This window comes from Talpa occidentalis, unplaced genomic scaffold (assembly GCF_014898055.3).
Source record: "Talpa occidentalis isolate TD23 unplaced genomic scaffold, MPIMG_talOcc4v2.1 talOcc4.10, whole genome shotgun sequence".
Classification (NCBI taxonomy): domain Eukaryota; kingdom Metazoa; phylum Chordata; class Mammalia; order Eulipotyphla; family Talpidae; genus Talpa; species Talpa occidentalis.
This window is the reverse complement of record NW_023600993.1, coordinates 54,836,154-54,853,153: the sequence shown is the minus strand read 5'-3', so window position 1 is coordinate 54,853,153 and position 17,000 is coordinate 54,836,154. Positions and strand designations below refer to the sequence as shown.

At 48.0% G+C, this 17,000-nt stretch overlaps 1 protein-coding gene across 4 annotated transcripts; it reads left to right on the top strand.

The window, feature by feature from the left end:
• The first annotated feature begins 8,845 nt into the window (after window positions 1–8,845).
• On the top strand, window positions 8,846–16,986 carry POLD2 (DNA polymerase delta 2, accessory subunit). Of its 4 annotated transcripts, XM_037492929.2 has the most exons (12): window positions 8,846–8,898; window positions 9,077–9,395; window positions 10,108–10,381; window positions 13,625–13,746; window positions 13,947–14,070; window positions 14,342–14,456; window positions 14,630–14,828; window positions 15,033–15,113; window positions 15,246–15,403; window positions 15,640–15,767; window positions 16,234–16,335; window positions 16,680–16,986. In XM_037492929.2, exons 3-12 carry the CDS (start codon window positions 10,162–10,164, stop codon window positions 16,826–16,828), a joined length of 1,398 nt encoding a protein of 465 aa, XP_037348826.1. In that variant the 5' UTR covers window positions 8,846–8,898; window positions 9,077–9,395; window positions 10,108–10,161; the 3' UTR covers window positions 16,829–16,986. The 4 variants fall into 4 exon arrangements, with proteins under 4 accessions (XP_037348826.1, XP_037348835.1, XP_054551530.1 ...); XM_037492938.2 differs by lacking the exon at window positions 9,077–9,395; XM_054695555.1 differs by lacking the exon at window positions 9,077–9,395 and having other exon boundaries at window positions 8,846–8,902.
• Window positions 16,987–17,000: the final 14 nt, after the last annotated feature.

Sequence of the window (17,000 nt, the reverse complement as noted above, 5' to 3'; positions counted from 1 at the left end):
GCTGGCACTCCACTCTAGTTAAGACTCCAATTGTTTTAAATTTGGGGTTTCAGATGCAAGCCATTAATTGTCACTCTGAGGCCGTTTTCTATATTGCACTCTTTGTCCTGCATGTCAACTCTGTTCATCCCTTTCTGCAGTGCGTTGTGAGACATCCAAAGTTACAATGTGTGTGTATAACCCTAAGTAATCTATAGCGTAGAGGTGCTGTACAATAGCTGCCTCTCCCTCTTGGGTGTTATACTGCCCTCTTATCACAGCAAACAGCTCAATTACAGTTTTTCCTGCCCCTTCCTGCTGAACCATTGCTCCTGATGTGTATGATAGTTATCTGCTTATGTTCCAGGGGTTGTTGACTTTGCTCTGCTGCAATTGGGTTATGGAGTATGTGGAGGAAGCAACCTCCACATATTCATTCTGCCATAATTCTGCTGGACTCCAAAAGGATCCAGAATTTGATTAGATCATCTATAGTATAACTTTTGGCCCAGAACACTGCTGAGAACAATAGAGCAATTGGTTGGCAATTCATGAACTTTAACAGCTGGTTAGAAAAAGAGGAAAAGAGCCTTGCCAGTACCACAGCTATTCCAGGTAGGTCCAGGAACACCCACTGCTGCACCTTTCTGAGGAGAAAAGTCAGAGGCTGGGTGTAAAGGCAGGAATGGACCCAGTGCAGGTTTTCTAGGATCCAGCAGACCGGGTAAAAGAGGAGTCAGAGTCCTCAGTGGTTTTTTGCAGCCCTTTTATTGGGATTACCAGGTACACAGCAGGCAGGGGTGCTGGGGGGCCGGGAGGCTGGCAGGCCTCAGCTTCTGTTCGTTCTCGGCTTCTTGGCTTCTGCTGGAATCCCATGACGCCGACCTTAAAAGCCCAGTCTCAGCCCAGGTGAATCCCATCTACCTATGCCCACACCCTATTCCAGGTGCCCGCCATCAGGCATGCATTCACGACCACAAGGATCCATCATCTATCCTGATGGCAGGAGGGCAGAAAAGCCTGACATTTTTCCTTACCCTACACTGAGTTAGAAGGAGGATGTGTCACTAAAATAATCTAACAGATCACTAAACAAGCAAGCAAGTAACAATAACAATACCCAATGGGATGGAAACCAGTATCCAGAAATGCTATGGAATAGTATCTAAAATGTCTGGTTTCCAACAAAAAAATGGAGACATGCAAATGAAACAGGGCTATAGGGATGCTATAGCCATCCAAGGACAGTGCCCAATAGAGGACAGGTCACTGTGGGATTTTACCTGCGTGCACAATTGCAAGACCACTGAGGCTCAGGAAACAACAAAAATGGGTTTTATTTAACAAATGGGAAGCAAAGGGTTTCTAAGGCCACAGGTGTCTAGCCATTTCACTTCATACCAATATGGACAATTAATCTTTGACAAAGGAGCTATGGCCATACAATGAAGAAAAGATAGCCTCTTTAATAAATGGTGATGGGAAACATGGATAGCTACTTGCAAAAAAAAAATGAAACATGATTCATACTTAACTACATACACAAAAATTAATCAAAATAGATGAAAAGATCTGGATATAAGAACCAAAACCATAAAGCACTTGAAAGAAAACAGAGATACACTACAGGACATCTACCACAGAGATGTTTGGGGGGACTCAACCCCATAGCTGCCTCTGCAGCTTTGCAAAAGGAGAAGGTTGGTGAAGTGAAACACCTGCATAGCAAGAGAGCTGCTGTCCAGGAGCCTCCCTGGTGGCTCAAGGGGTTAAGACACAACCTATGAAGCTTTCCACGACCGCTGCATCATGAGTTCCATCCCCGGCCAGGGAGCTACCCACATGGCGCAGCAGACTTGCCCACTGCTCCTGACTTGCCCGCTGCTCCCCTCAGTAGTGTATTTCAGTAGATCCCCCTGCTCTGCTCCCCACTCTGTCTCTGGTGAATCCTCTCACCCCCCCCCCCGCCACCGCACCTCTGGTCTGTACCCCAGTTCTTGTATGCATAAATAAACAAATCTTTAAAAAGGAGAGAGAGAGCTGCTATCCAGTATGGAGATTTCTTAAAGAAATAAAAATGGAAATTCTATATGATCCAGCAATACCTCTATTAGGTATTATCCAAATAATGTGCAAACTTCAATATGGAAAGATTTATCTACTCCTATGTATATAGCAGCACTGTCCACAATTGCCAAGTCATAGAGCCAAACTTATTGTCCTTCAACAGATGAATGGGTAAAAAAATTGTGGAAATATACTCAATGGAATAACACACAGCTGTGAAAAAGATGAAATTGTGGCATTTGGGACAAAATGGATGGACCTTGATGTGATTATTAAGTGAAGTAAGTCAGAGTGAAAGATATATGATGGTTTTACTCATCTGTGGGATATAAATAACCAAAGAACACACACAGGCAAAATACAGTAGGAATAAATCTTGAATTCAGGGAAAGAATGGTTACTAGAGGGTACAGGCGGAGGGAGAAGGGAATGGGGGAGGAGACAAGTGGGATATTGGCACCAGTGGTTTGGTGGAAGGTGAGTAGAACATGTGCGCATATGGAAGATGGGAGATGAAAACTAATCCCTCCAAATTAAAATAAAACAAACAAAAAGTAAAAAACTAGCAAAACCAAAAAAATGCCTGAGGTTAAAAATTGATTATCAGCATCACGAAAGGAGTATCAGACCAACTGAAAGGGGTTGGACAAACTCTAAGTGAACTTTGTTAAAAGTAATGATGGCAAGTATACAGAGAATCTTAAAAACTCCACAGAAAAACCAATTAAAATTATAGACCAGTTTAGTAAAATAGCAGGATACAAAATCAACACAAAAAATCAGTAGTCTTCCTATATACAATCAGTCTGAAGAAGAAGAAATTAAGAAAATCATCCCTTTTATAATTGAAACAAAAAAAAATCAAATACTTGGGAATAAACCTAAGAAAAGAGGTGAAGGACCCATACAAAGCATCCAAAACATTGTTAAAAGAAATAGAAGGAGACACAAAGAAATGGAATGACATTCCTTGCCCTTGGATTGGAAGAATTAACATTATCAAATGTCTATCCTACAGATTCACAATTCTGATAAAAATTTCAATTCTTCAAAGAAATAGAACAAATATTGATGAAATTCATATGGAGTGCAAAGAGGAAATGCAAACAGCCAACAGGCATATGAAAAAAATGTTCAACAGCCCTTATAATCAGGGAAATGCAAATCAAAACCACACTGAGATACCACCTTACACCAGTAAGAATGGCACATATCAAAAAAAAAAAAAAAAAAAAACAAGCAACAACAAATGTTGGTGAGGATGTGGTGAAAAAGGAACTCTCCTACATTGCTGGTGGGAGTGAAAACTTGTCCAACCACTGTGGAAAGCTGTCTGGAGTTTCCTCAGTCTACTAAAAATGGAGCTACCATATGATCTGGTAATTCTACTACTAGGGATCTACCCAAAGGACACAAAAACATTCAAAAGAGCACCTGTACCCCTATGTTTGTTGCAGCACTATTTAGAATACGTAAAACCTGGAAACAACCCAAATGCCCAAAAATAGATGACTGGATCAAGAAGATGTGGTATATATACACAATGGAATATTATTCAGCAATCAAAAAGATAAACTCATGCCATTCTGCAGGGGACCAGCCTCCGGCAAAATGTCGTGTCAGGGGTTCCTGAAAGGATGAGATGGCCTAGGCGACACGTTAGGGGCTTAAGGGAAGGGGATTGAGGAGACACTGAAACTGGATGGGGTGCAAATCTCTTCTGCCGAGAGACTCAGCAGGTCTTTATTTATTCATTTTTAGTAATCAGAAAAATTACATCATCATGTGCAAAGCAGAAACAATTAGTGTATTTTATTCCCATGGACTACTGGCTCCTATGGGTCTCAGCTAGACGGTAGCCTTCAAGGTTAATAAATAAAAAACCAAACCTAACACTAAAACTTATTATTTCAGCTAGACAATTACCTAAGACAATTGATAGCCGCCAGTACATCCCTATCAGATAAAGCCTAAGCATCAAAAGACTCTTCTATTCATATGGCCTTTAGCTGGAGACCAGCTGCTTCTCAGCTATCAGAACTTTTTTGCCTAGAAACTTCTTAACACAGTTAACTTCATTTAAAAACTTCCCTAAGAAACTTCTTTAAAAAAAAGGAAACTTCTGAAAAAGCAAAAGAAGGATTTACTATAATTGTTGTGCTGGATTGCTTGTCAGATACATACAATAAATTGTCTCCCATTGTCAAGTGGGCCAAATTGTTTAATAACTAATTTCTAAAAAGATAATTTTCCATGCCGTTTATTTGCAGTATACTGATGCATATAATTTATTGCCTAATGTACTTTCTGATAAATTTTTCTCTTTTTATGACCAAGAACAAAAAACGAAGGGATGTTAGATCTTCAGCCCCATGGTGTGAGGCACAAGGAATCTTCAGCCCCACGGTGTGAGGCCCTTTAACTTCAGGCCCATGGTGTGAGGCCCTTCAGCTTAGCTATTTGCCAGTGTCTTATCTGGCTGGGGCAACAAGGCCCCCTGCAGCACCATTTGCAGCAACATGGATGGAGCTAGAAGGAATTATGCTCAGTGAAATAAGCCAGAAGGAAAAAGAAAAATATCAGATGGTTTCACTTATAACAGGAATAAAGGGGAACCAAACAAGACACCAGTGTAAAAAAAATAATAATAACAGTATAAAACACAACAAAGCAAAAACAGACAATTATAAACCAGAGACATACTGCAGGGGAAAAGGAGGGAGAGGGATCAGAGGGAGGGAAGGTGGAGCACAGGGGACTGTGGTGATGGTGCATGGGTGCCTTGGGGAAGGAAATTCTATGGGGACTCAATCTGAGGGGGTGGGGGGAAGCAAATATTGCTTAAAAAATTTAAAAAATGATAAATGTTAAAATAAAAAACAGAAAAAAATTCACATGGAGCCACAAAAAACCTCGATTAGCCAAAGCTCTCCTGACTAAAAGGAAGGGGACTGGAGCTATCAAACGCCCAGACTTCAAACTATACTACAAAGCCATAATAACTAAAACTGCATGGTACTGAAACAAAAACAGATACACAGACCAATGGAATCGAATAGAAAACCCAGAAATAAACCCACATATTTATGAACAACTAATCTTTGACAAAGGAGCAAAGAATATACAATGGAACAAGGACAGTTTCAATAAATGGTGCTGGGAAAACTGGACTGCTAAGTGCAAAAGAGTGAAGCTAGACTACTACCTCACACCATGCACAGAAACCAGCTCAAAATGGATAAAAGAACTGAACATAAGGTCTGAATACATAAAATATATAGAAGAAAATATAGGTAAAACACTAAAGACATACATCTCAGTAACATCTTTAAAGACTCATCTCCCAAACCAAGAAAGTGAAGGAAAAGATAAACAGCTGGGATTACATCAAACTAAAAAGCTTCTGTACAGCAAAAGAGACACCAACCAAAACAAAGAAATACCCTACTGATTGGGAGAAAATTTTTGCACCCAATAAAGCTGATAAGGGACTGATCACAAAGATCTACAAAAAGCTCACATGACTCAACAAAAACAAAGTAAACAATCCTGTAAAAAAGAAAAAATGGGCAGAAGAGCTAAACAGACACTTCTCCAAAGAGGAAATGCAAATGGCCAACAGGTATGAAAAAATGTTCAACATCACTTATAATCAGGGAAATGCAAATCAAAATCACAATGAGAAACCACATTACACCAGTGAGAATGGCACACATTAAAAAAAAAACAGGCAACTACAAATATTGGCAAAGATGTGGAGACAAAGGAACTCTCCTACACTGCTGGTGGGAGTACAAACTGGTCCAACCACTATGGAAAGCTGTCAGGAGGTTCCTCAGTCCACTAAAAATGGAGCTACCATATGACCCAGCGATTCCACTCCTAGGAATCTATCCAAAGGACACAAAAACATTATTTCAAAAGGATACCTGTATCCCTATGTTTATTGCAGCACTATTTACAATAGGTAAGATGGAAACAACCCAAATGCCCAAAAATAGATGAATGGATCAAGAAGATGTGGTATATAAACACAATGGAATACTATTCAGTAATCAAAAAGATAAGCTCATGACATTTGCAGCAACATGGATGGGGCTAGAAGGGATTATGCTCAGTGAAATAAGCCACGAGGAAAAAAAATATTGGATGGTTTCACTTATAGGAGGAATAAAGGGGAACCAAATAAGGGACCAGGAAAAAATATGTAACAATAATAACAACTTAAAAAAGATAAAATTAGCAAGCAACCACAAAGCAGAGACATTCTGCAAGGAAGGGGAGGAAGAGGGCCCACCCAAAACAAGGAAGAGAAGAGCACCAGGGACTATGGTGATGGTTCACAGGTGAATTGGTGGTGGGAATTTTACGGGGAAGACACCTAAAAGGAGAAAGCATACAAGCATCCATTGTACAAAAAGGAACAATGATGTAAAAATATATGTATATATATATATATATTTATAAATTCCTAAAAAAAATTAGAAAAGATGCAGTACAACCCACAAGAGGGAGGAGTGGCTGTGGGCAGACACACCTACAGTTATTACTTGGGTTCCTAAGACACACTACTGCATTAGATAAGGGGGTGCAAGAACAAGCATCCAGGACAGAGGATGCATTTTGAGAGAATTACAGATATGAGGGCATAAAACTAGGACTAATGGCTTGAATATAAGGTTCACAATACAGAACAGTTGAGCCCTGAGTTGGGTCAGAGTGCTAACACTTCTGTATAGAAGACACTACTACTATTTTACCATAATAAATTTTTATTAAAATAAAAATAGCATCATAGAAGGCCCTCTCCCTGTAAGGACTCTCATCCAGTCTTTCCTTTCAGTGCAAACATGTGCCTATTTTAAAGGCTCCATCCCAAGGGCACCACTTCTGTTAAGTCTTCAGGCACACCATTTTGCCCTTTTATATTATCTACATGTTTCATTAGAGAACATCTTTGGTTTCACATTGAGAAAACCCAGAAAAATCTAAGTAAACTAAACATGTTTTACCATAATATAAAAAGTCAGCAATTGGTCCAGAGGTTACAGTTTTTGAGTTGGCATCTCTGGGATCTTCCCATGAATGCAGGACACTGCCACCTACTGTATTCAAGACAGAAAGGAGGGACAGCAGGCTGCACCCCTCCCTTATTACAAAAGCAGATTTTCAGAAGTCCAAACCTCCATCACCGCCAGACTTCCCCTTGTGTCTGCCAGAACTGACTCATCGCCATGCTTGACTGCCAGGGAGGCCCCAGAAAGTCAGCATTTAGCCTTTCCATCCTTTTAGACAGTAAGGGGGTGAAAGGGGTGTTAGGGAAGGGTAATGTGTTAGCATGCAGCAGTGCCTGCACCACATGGCAGTATACCCTGTTGACTCTGCCTGCCCTCCAGCAGCCACCATTACTCCTACTATGACTGTTGTTTAGGTTGTCTGTCCCAGATGCTGTCATTTGCTCCATCTGTGTGCCTGACACAGCCTCAGGTTTACTTATTGTTCATAAGACATTTAACACACTGCCTGCCCTCCCACCCCCAAGTATTCATTCAACAAATATAGACTGAAGTGGGAGTCTACCATGTGGCAGGCTCTGAGGGCAGACTTACCCAATTCAGTCTGTACTGCACAGATGTTAAACAAATACCTTAATAAATGGCAGGGGCAGTGTGGTGACTAATTACTTGTATGTTTCAGCTGACCTTGAGGGGGGTACTTGTTCATGTGGAGACACAGCACACTAAACTTTACAGGCTAATAAGTCAGCATGCCATGGTGTGAATTCCAGCTGCTACTAGCTGTGTGACCTCTCTCTACCTGTTTCCTCACCCATAAAATGGGAGTATAGCTGCTTTCAAAGAGTTATTTGAGGATTATATGAATTAATATGTGTGAAGAACTTAAAATACAGGCAAGTTGGTAGCATGGGTTTTTGGTGTCCCAATCTTATTACGCACTTTGTTGTGGATGCCAGACCTAGCTTTAGGAAGCATGTGAACGAGCAGAGCCATTTTGGTTACAGGACGACCCAGATACAATCCTGAGGCTGGGGCGGGGCAGAGGAAAGCTGCCTGGGGAAGGACCACTCCGGACCGCTTGGGGCTTCTGCGACTTAGTGGAGAAGTGACAGCGGCGCCCCGAGCCGGGGTCGGCACCCGCAAAGCGTGCTAGGAAGGAGTGTGGATTATGACAGGGAGGGAGGATCCCCAAGAGAGTGGGTGGAGGTTGGGCAGGGCCATGGTCCTGTGGGGACCCCTTCCAGAGCGCAACGACTAAACGTAAGACCACCGCGGTCTGGACCCCAGCGCCCAGCCCTGCTCCCGGCTCTGCGCTCCCGCCGGGCTTCCCCTTCCCCGGGCAGGGCCGCCTTTCGCGTCAGTCCCCGCCGTGCGCCCCGCACCAGCGTCCACCGCAAAGCCCGGCGCCCTAGCCGGCCCTGGAGCAATGCGAGGTGCGCCAACTACCCGGGACGCCAGGCGACCACAGCGTCAGAGTAAGTCGGCAGCCCGCGCTCCCTGGCTCTCAAGCACAAACCAGGGTCCGCAGGGCCGCCGACCCCTCCCCAGCAGCCCAGAGCGGGGGCGTAGCTCCGCCTCAGCGCAGCGCGCACCGGCGGGACGCGCGGCCATGGGCGGGGCGGCGCGCTGCGATGCGCGGGACATGGCGCGGGGCGGTGGGCGGGCCACGTTGTGATGGACGGAGCGAAGAGCGCGGCGATTGGAGGAATGTGGCCGTGGGCGATGAGCGCGCGGATTGGTGAAGGGCGGCGATGGGCGGGGCGAGGCGCGCGGATTGGCGGGATGCCTGGGGCCCAGGTTGGCGGGATGCGGCCGAGGACCGAGCGGCTCGGAGGTAGGTGCGTGGGTTCTGGGGTCGCGGCGGTCGGGGCTGGGAGCTGCGGGTGGGGCGGCGTCTTGCGGAGCCTAAACTGGTCACCGAGCTTGCCCGGAGCGCGGGGCACAGCCGAGGGCCTCCCCCACTGCACTTTGGGCGCCAGTGAGTCGCGTCCCGACCCGCTGTTGTGGGATAGAAACAGGATCCGCCCCACCTGGGAGATCTGACCTGCTAACAGCAGTGCTGAGAGGTGAAGGAAAGAGGAGACGCCTGCTTCAGCGCGGATCTTATTTAACACGTTACCTGCAAGCTGCTAGCATTCCATCACGTGTGTAAGGGAATCGCTGCCCTCCCCCCGCCCCCAGGGCACTGACCCTCGCCCGCTGACCCTGAACCCCTGTGGATGGGCCCACGGCGCACTCGCTGGGCTCCCACCGCAGGCAGCCTCAGCATTCTGCAGCTGGGGTGCCGCTACGAGGAAGACAGTAAACTTCAAGTATGCCTTTTGTTGGAAGGTAAATGCTATGAAAAATAAAAATTGGAGAAGCAGGCATGGGGAAAGGTGCAGTTAAAAGTCAGATAATTACAGGAGGAGATGAAATAATTACAGGAGCTAGTGAGCCAGCGCGTGTATGGTGTGGTGGGGCACAATGAGGGCAGATCTTACAGGCCATTGTAGGGACTCCAGTTTGTCGTCAGTGAGCTATTTGTATTCAGTGAGATGGGGGACCTTTGGAGAGTTTTGAGTGGGAGAGTGACTGATTTACGATATGCTTTATTTTTATGATGTAATCATAGGCTCATTTTTAAAAGGTAGACTTATGGAGTAATAAGGCTGGCTTCCATCCTGAGATGGAGCTGGTGCTGGGAGCTACATGGGGCCAGATGAGGAATTCTATTTAGGGGGTGTGAAATTGAGACCCAGCTAGGAGGTGTGGAGCTGTCAGTGGGCAACTGAGTCAGATAGGAGAAGGCTATGGTGAGAGAAGCACACCTTGCTTTTCTTTTTCTCCCTTTTTGCATGAGGGTTGTGGCAAGACATTGGTATCCAGCACCACAGATTTCCAGTGTGGTTTTGACTTCCAGGTGGTGTGGGCTGCAGCTCGTCCCCTGCTTTCCTAGTGCCCTGTGTGTACAGTGTGGTCAGTTGGGTTCAGATAGGCACACGAGGAAAGACACTGCTCTGGGGTGAGCAGGTTTTAAAAGAATTCATTTGTGTCCTCACAGTGACCACCACCTCCCTGGCCTGGCCACAGGGTTCTGGACACAAGAAGCACCACCATGTTTTCCGAGCAGGCCGCGCAGAGGGCCCACACTCTGCTGTCCCCGCCGTCAGCCAACAATGCCACTTTTGCTCGGGTTCCTGTGGCAACTTACACCAACTCCTCGCAGCCCTTCCGACTGGGGGAGCGCACCTTTAGCCGGCAGTATGCCCACATTTATGCCACCCGCCTCATCCAAATGAGACCCTACCTGGTGAGCCGGGCCAAGCAGCACTGGGGTAAGTGACAGGTTTAGGGGAGTGCTTCCCCTACTCCCCCTCGACCTCCCATCCCAGAATGCATTTGGGGTTTTTCCAAGAAGTATGAGAAATGGAATCTTTACCTTTTCCTACTTCCCAGTTACCTTGGGAAAATTAGTCTCTTGATACCTCAGTTTCTTCTTCAAGTACTTATAAGGATTAAATTAGGGGATTTGTGGATTTAAAGTTAGGTTTAGTCCAGAGTGTGGATGGAGGTAGGACTTGCTTCTGGGGGTGACAGGGATTATTTCACTGGCATAGAAAAATGTTTTTCCTTATCACCAGTGTGTTTATTCGTGTTTGTTCATGCTGTGGCTAGCAAGTACCTCAGTGTGGCAGGCCAGGTGCCAGCCACCAGAAGTTGAGGCCAAGTGGAAACAATCACTCCACTCTTGAGGGGACTGCCCTTGTGGACACTGATGTGAGTCTCTTATCCTCCTGGCCTCCCCTGTTTGTTGGGCATGAGTGTCAGTTCCTTGGGCTCTTTGGTCTTTCCTCATTAAGTGGCCTGGGCAATGCAAACCTTTTTCTTTTTTTCCCATTTCTTAGTGATCTCTTGCAGTTAAGTTAATCTTGTAGATGAAGCAGGACCCCCATTTTCAACTTTTGAGTTATGCTGGCTATATTACCCCATTCTTACTAGCTATAAAAGTGGCTTTCTGGGCTTCCCAAGCGCAAAGTTAAATATTGCACAGTGAAGCTATCCTCAGCCTCTGCAGCAGGATTTCCATCCCCTGCTGTCCAGGGAGCTACCCACATGGCGTAGCAGACCTCTCCAGTCTCGCCCCCCCCCCCCGCTCCCCTCAGCAGTGTATTTCAGTCAATCTGCCTGTTCTGCTTCCCACTCTGTCTCTGGTGAATCCTCTCACCCCTGCACCTCTGGACTACACCCCAGTGCATAAATAAATCTTTTTTTTTTTTAAGTGACTTTCCATATAAGTTTTAAATTCATCTGTCATGTTTTTAAATTGAAATTTTTGCAGGTGAGACCATGTCTTACTCATTTTTATTGCCTCTGGTACCAGGTTTAGTAGGTCTCAGCCCTGGTTGCACATTGGAGTCATACGGAAAGCTTTGGGAAGCCCTGGTGCTTAGGCTTATCCCGTCACACCAAGAAGGCTGGATTGGCTCTTGTTTTATTACAGGCAGCCAGGAGAACACTTGACTGAAGTCTCCTAGCTAGATCATCATATTCATGAGGGACATTTTCTGTTTGTTTTTTTTTTTTAACTTTGGCAAAAGTGTTTCTTGCATTTCCTCTGCCATATAATGAGGGTCTCTTCTGATGTCCAGTGTCCTTTATCCTCAATACCCGCTAAGTCCCCTGGGCGCCCTCCTCCAGTGGTGCTCGTGCCACATCTTGCGTTCTTTTCTGCATTATTCCTCTCTGGTACTATATTTCGCTTCCAGGTACTGTGGCTGCTGACCAGGCTCCCCGGTGACATAAATAGCCATTTTATTCTGCTAAGATTGAGGTCTGGAATTCAGACCCATGTGATTCAGTGGTCCAAGATGGTCAGGACCTTGACTTGGAGCAAGGGCAGGCAGCAGCAACTTTAATTCTTTGGCCTGGTGATTAATGCTGGCTTCACCCACAACACCTCCTTGTGGCTTCTCCATGTGGCTGGGCTCCTCACCAGAGCCTGTCTCAGAATTCCTTCTCCACTCCTGTTCTTCCTGAACTCACCAAGCCTTTCTTGCTTTTCCTTCACCTGGCACACTCTTTCCCCAGTCTTGCCTCATGACCTCATCTTAAGGGTCATGTGCTTCTAGATGCCACCCCAACCATCAGAGCCTTCCCCATATTTTCTGCCTCAGTTCCCATTTGTTCATGGCACTTGTGATGTGTCTGATCGCTCGTTCACTGCTGTTATTTCTCCCCGCAAGGCTGTAAGCTCAATGAGGGAGAGAGAGGGAGGCTCTAAGCTCAGTGTTCTCGAGATTGGTGTCTGGCCTGGAACCTGCACACTGTCTGAGTAGACAGATGTTCCACCTAGTGCTCAGGCACATACGTTGGATCCCAGCTGTGTAAACCTGAACTTGTTACTTAATCTCTCTGTGCCTCAGTTTCCTCAGCCATATGGAGGAGAGCTAATATTTGCTCTGGCATGTTGTTACTGGATGAGTTCCTTGCAGTGTTTGGCACAAGCTACCTGGGGCTGAGTAAGGGCTTTGGGATCTGTTGTTTCCATTGGTATCTGGCATTTTTATGGAGCAGGCTCCCTCCTTATCTTGTTTTGAATTATTCCCTTCTACTGCCCAGGGTGTAACTCTGTGGAATGTTCTCAGTTATTCCAGGGCAGGAAGGGCTCTTGCTTCAGCCAGCAAGGCTAAGGAAGGGGCTGGTTAGGCATGCATGTTATCCCATCGCCTACTGACACTGTTTTCTCCAGGCATGGCGTCTGTACTGACAGATTCCTGGGCCTCCTGGGACTTGTACACCTTCCCTGCCCCCTGAGTGACCGCTGCAGACAAGGCATCTCCCCAGTGCCTTCCTGCACATTCCTGAGGCTGTGTTGTTTCCCAGGATCCAGGTGTTCTGGTGATCAGGGCTGCCTGACTCCACAGGGGCCAGGAGAGGGTGGATATGAAATTTGATTTTGGGATAACTTTGTTTTCAGAGGATGAGGCATTTGGGGGGATCTGGTGGAAGAATCCAACTCTTAAAGAAAATTATAGTATTTTTAGGGCAGGGCTCTGTTGAGATTTGGCATCCTCTTTCTAAGAATCAGTATTATAATTTAATTATAAACGAGGTGATGCTCATTTTTATGGCTGTAACAAACAAAGCCATAAACTCGGTGACTTAGATTTATTCTCTCCTAGTTCTGGAGGCTAGGAGTGCAAAATCCAGGTGTCAACAGGGCTGTGCTCCCTCCAAAGGTTCTAGGAGGGACTCTTTCCTTGCCTCTTCCACCTTCTGGTGACAGCCCCGGTGTCCCTGGGTTTGTGCCCTCCAGTCTGCTATATTTGCACGTGATCTTCCCTGTGTGTCTGCCTCTTTCAGAGGAACACTGAGTATGCAGGGCCAGCCACATCCAGATCCTTCTGTCCTCCTGGGACAGTGATCCTTTAATCTGGGTAGTCCTTGCACTTGATGTCCTTTGCCTCCTAGCAAAGGCCAGGGTCCAGGACTGCAGTGCTCTTGAGGCCTGTTACCTGCCCCGTGGGGGATCCTGGGAGGACTGCCTGGTCTCTGAGCTCATGCCCCTCATGTCTCAGGCAGTGGAATCCAAATAAAGAAACTGTGTGAGCTGCAGCCTGGGGAGAAGTGCTGTGTGGTGGGGACTCTCTTCAAGGCCATGCAGCTCCAGCCCTCCATCCTGCGGGAGGTCAGCGAGGAGGTAAGCCTGGCTTGCTCACATGGGCTAGCCCCAGAACACTTTCCTGGGGAGACCAATGGGGTCACCTGCCATGGACCTATGGGATCGGGGCCAGGCCTCTGCCTAAGGGGGCATAGGGGCTGCACTGCCATCTCGCTGATACAGCAAGGGAGCCTTGGTAGGCTCTGGTCCCAAAACTACCTCCCATCTCCAAATTCTAGCACAACCTGCTCCCCCAGCCTCCTCGAAGCAAATACATCCACCCAGATGATGAACTGGTCTTGGAAGATGAATTGCAACGCATCAAACTGGAAGGCACCATTGATGTGTCAAAGCTGGTCACAGGTAAGGGGCAGAGTGGGGGGTGCTGGCGCACTTGGGCATTTTTGGAGCTATGGGTTTCGGGTCAGGCAGTGGTGAGACCCAGGTAGGGGGTCATGTCTCCCTGCCTCCACTCAAAGGCAGTGGGCCCAGGAAGCAGAGGCTCGGTCTGAGTCCTAAGTGAGAATTTGCTGGCAAAGCAGAGAAAGCTGACTGGACTTGCCCACTGGGTGACTGGGAAGAGGAGGCAGGCCCACTGGCTCCCCTCCTGGGGCCTGACACTGCTTCTCCCCAGGGACGGTCCTGGCTGTGCTCGGCTCTGTGAGAGATGATGGAAAGTTCCTGGTGGAGGACCACTGCTTTGCAGAGCTTGCTCCTCAGAAGCCCTCACCAACCCTTGACTCAGACCGGTGAGATATTGGCATTGGGTGGAGGGCAGCGGTCCCTGAGAAGCGCAGGTGCTGGGCTCCTTGTCCCCTGCTCACCCATTACAGTGATGGAGCTCCACTAGTGGCACCACATGGCCCGCCTTAGGGGCCGCTGCCTTTCTTGGCACTCAGGAGGATCCCAACTTCTCTTGCAGGTTTGTGCTGTTGGTGTCTGGTCTGGGCCTAGGTGGAGGCGGTGGCGAGAGTCTGTTGGGCACTCAGCTGCTGGTGGACATAGTGACCGGGCAGCTTGGGGATGAAGGGGAGCAATGCAGTGCTGCCCGGGTCTCCCGGGTCATACTTGCTGGGAACCTGCTCAGCCACAGCACCCAAAGTAGGGACTCTATCAACAAGGTAGGTGCTTGCCTGCTCTCATTCAGCCCTCCTTCCCCGCAGAGAGCTGGGGTCTCTCAGGTCAAGTGGGAAGTGCCCTGCGGTGATGCTGGAACTTCCAACCTGTACACAAGCCCTGTTTTTTAAGGGCTGTGGGGAGTAGCCCAAAACTTGTGGGTGGGGCTTTACTCTGCTTTTAGCCAGGCAACTTGGGTCTACTTTCAGGCGAAGTATCTAACCAAGAAAACCCAAGCAGCCAGCGTGGAGGCTGTCAAGATGTTGGATGAGATCCTTCTGCAATTGAGTGTGAGGAGCTGGGGAGCCAGCAGGCAATTGGGATTGGGGCCTTTGGGAAGGCACACCCGGGAAAGGAAGGTGGGCTGGGGTACATGTGGAGGGTACTGGGCGTGTGAATTCACCTGCTCCTGTGCCCTCCAGGCCTCGGTGCCTGTGGACGTGATGCCAGGCGAATTTGACCCAACCAACTACACGCTCCCCCAGCAACCACTGCACCCCTGCATGTTCCCACTGGCCACGGCCTACTCCACGCTCCAGCTGGTTACCAACCCATACCAGGCCACCATTGATGGAGTCAGGTAGCCAGTAACCACACCCTGGTCTGACCCCTTTGCCTTAGGCACACCAATGTTGGCGGTAGGGGGGGTGGTTCCAGGTTGTGAAGGGCATACCTGGAGTTGGGCTCTTTCTCAAAGTTGTCTTGAAAACCCCCATTGAGAGCACCAGATGAGCTCAGGGCTGGCCTTAATGGGAGGAGTGTAAATGGTAACCCCTATCCCACCTCCATGCGGGTCAGCTGAGCCTTGCCTTGCAGATTTTTGGGGACATCAGGACAGAATGTGAGTGACATTTTCCGGTATAGCAGCATGGAAGACCACTTAGAGATTCTGGAGTGGACCCTGCGAGTCCGTCACATCAGCCCCACGGCCCCAGACACCCTTGGTAACAGGACTCGGCCACACAGGGTTGGGCCGGAAGGCCAGGGAAGGCCTGGCAGGGACACTTGATCCTTGGAGGGTTTGCAGCATAGACTTGCACTCACCAGCCTTACCTTGACCTACTTAAAGAAAAGTCCCAAAACTCAATGATTGTTCTGGAAGCTACGTGGAATCTTACTTCCATCTCTGGTCAAGGCCCTGCTTAGAGCTGAAGGCCATGGGAGCATAATGAGCTCCTGAGCTGGTCAGAGCACTGCACCCTGTTGCAGTCCCCACTCAGAAGGGCTGAGGCCGCAGGGGCACACTGACTTGCCCCTCCAACTGTTGTTACAACTGGCAGGGCAGCTAGAGCTTGAGGGTGGATGCTCCATTTCCTATCTGGGAACCCCCTCACCCCCCACCCCCACCCCAATGTCCCCTTGTGCTGAGGTGAGAAGGCCCGCTCTCAGCTATTGCCCCTTCTTCTCCAGGTTGTTACCCCTTCTACAAAATGGACCCATTTGTCTTTCCGGAGTGTCCGCATGTCTACTTCTGTGGCAACACCCCCAGCTTTGGCTCCAAGATCATCCAAGGCAAGTTGTTTTCTGGGGATCCTGGGCCTGGGGACTCACTCTCAGGTGGGGACAAGATTCCAAGAAGGAAACTTACACTGTGGAGTTGCCCTGGGTCTGCCTGAGGCCCAGCTGAGCATGCCCCGGCAGGGACTGAGTCATACATGCCCCTGTGGTGCCATCAGAGTTCAGTGCTGGTCACTGGGCTTTAGACTATGACCTTTATGGTGTGTCAGCCCTTTCCCCTTCTGTCCATAGGAATGTGTGTTGTCAGCTGGTGCTGATGCAGGGTATCTATTTACATTCGGTGACTTCCCTTTGAGCGCTTGAAGGCTTATGCAGAACCTAAGGTGGCTGCTTTACAGGTCCTGAGGACCAGACCGTGCTGCTGGTGGCTGTCCCAGACTTCAGTGCCACACAGACTGCCTGCCTCGTGAACCTGCGCAGCCTGACCTGCCAGCCCATCAGCTTCTCAGGCTTCGGGGCAGAGGATGACCTGGATCTGGGCCCCTAACTCCAAGGCTGTCTCGGACAGAGGGCCCTGGCTATTCCTTCTCTGTAACATCAGCACTGTGGGAGCTTTTGCTTTGTAAATAAAGCCTATTACTTGATGCTGAGTTCTTGGGCTAAGGAACTCCTGTGGAGGAAGCCCATGTAAATGTGCCTTTTCTTCCCACTCCCCGTTC

Bases quoted from the DNA above. Each gene is read 5' to 3' on its own strand.
- POLD2 (XM_037492938.2), top strand. From the start codon at position 10,162: ATGTTTTCCGAGCAGGCCGCGCAGAGGGCCCACACTCTGCTGTCCCCG. The intron at 15,114-15,245 runs GTGAGGAGCTGG...TGTGCCCTCCAG, and splicing joins AGATCCTTCTGCAATTGAGT to GCCTCGGTGCCTGTGGACGT. The intron at 16,336-16,679 runs GCAAGTTGTTTT...GCTGCTTTACAG, and splicing joins TGGCTCCAAGATCATCCAAG to GTCCTGAGGACCAGACCGTG.